This window comes from Vespa velutina, chromosome 18 (genome assembly GCF_912470025.1).
Source record: "Vespa velutina chromosome 18, iVesVel2.1, whole genome shotgun sequence".
Classification (NCBI taxonomy): Eukaryota; Metazoa; Arthropoda; class Insecta; order Hymenoptera; family Vespidae; genus Vespa; species Vespa velutina.
The window spans coordinates 1,584,404-1,585,161 of NC_062205.1; the positions used below are offsets into that span (position 1 = coordinate 1,584,404).

The 758-nt window shown below is 29.8% G+C and overlaps 1 protein-coding gene across 3 annotated transcripts in view; it reads left to right on the forward strand.

The window, feature by feature from the left end:
• LOC124955293 overlaps positions 1 to 522 on the forward strand; it is a 2,956-nt gene extending 2,434 nt beyond the window's left edge. For all 3 annotated transcript variants that reach the window (XR_007102823.1, XM_047509510.1, XM_047509509.1), the window contains one exon: positions 1 to 522. This exon is cut by the window's left edge. Coding sequence is in view for 2 of the 3 variants with exons in the window: in XM_047509510.1 (XP_047365466.1) it covers positions 1 to 52 (52 nt within the window). In the remaining variant the exon portion in view is untranslated.
• The last annotated feature ends 236 nt before the right edge of the window (positions 523 to 758 follow it).

Here is a 758-nt window from a genome sequence, read left to right on the forward strand (position 1 = left end):
ATCCTCCTCGTCCTCCTCATCTGCGACCGCCGCGGTTATCGCTGCTAATTGAATTCGTTCGTTAATAGTATGTGTGTTTGATTGTGCGTGTGTCCTTGCGTGCGTGGTTTTTTTTTTTTTTTTTTTTTTTTTAATATCATTTTTTTTTTTTTTTGTTTTTTATTTTATTTTTCCTCTCTCTCTGAATAAGAAAAACAAAGACAAACAAACAAACAAACAAACAAAAAAAGAAAGAAAGAAAGAAAAAACGATTTATTACGTAGAAACGTGTGAAAAAAAAAAGAAAAAAAAAAAAAAAAGAAAAGAAAGAAAATACTGCCACGAATACTTTTAGACAAATGTTTTTCGAGCATGTATGTGTTAAACGTTGTTCCTTTGAGATATTATTCGTTGCGACGTTTAAGAGAAGAAGAAAAGGAAAGAAAAAAAAAAAGGAAAAAAAAAGAAAAAAAGAAGAAAAAGAAAAAAGAGAAAGAAAGGAAGAAAAAGAGATATCGTCGATTACGACTATAAAATAAATAACATAGACAACGTCGTAATTACCGTCGTTGTCTTCGTCGTCCATCCTCGTCATCGTCATCGTTATTGTTATCATCCATCATTCATCATTCATCATTCATCAATCGTCATTATCTTTATGTCTACATCTTCCATCTTTATATGACGCTATGTCAACGTTTCGTATTTTCAACAAGATACATTACATTACATTACATTACATTACATTACATTACATTACATTACATTACATTACATTA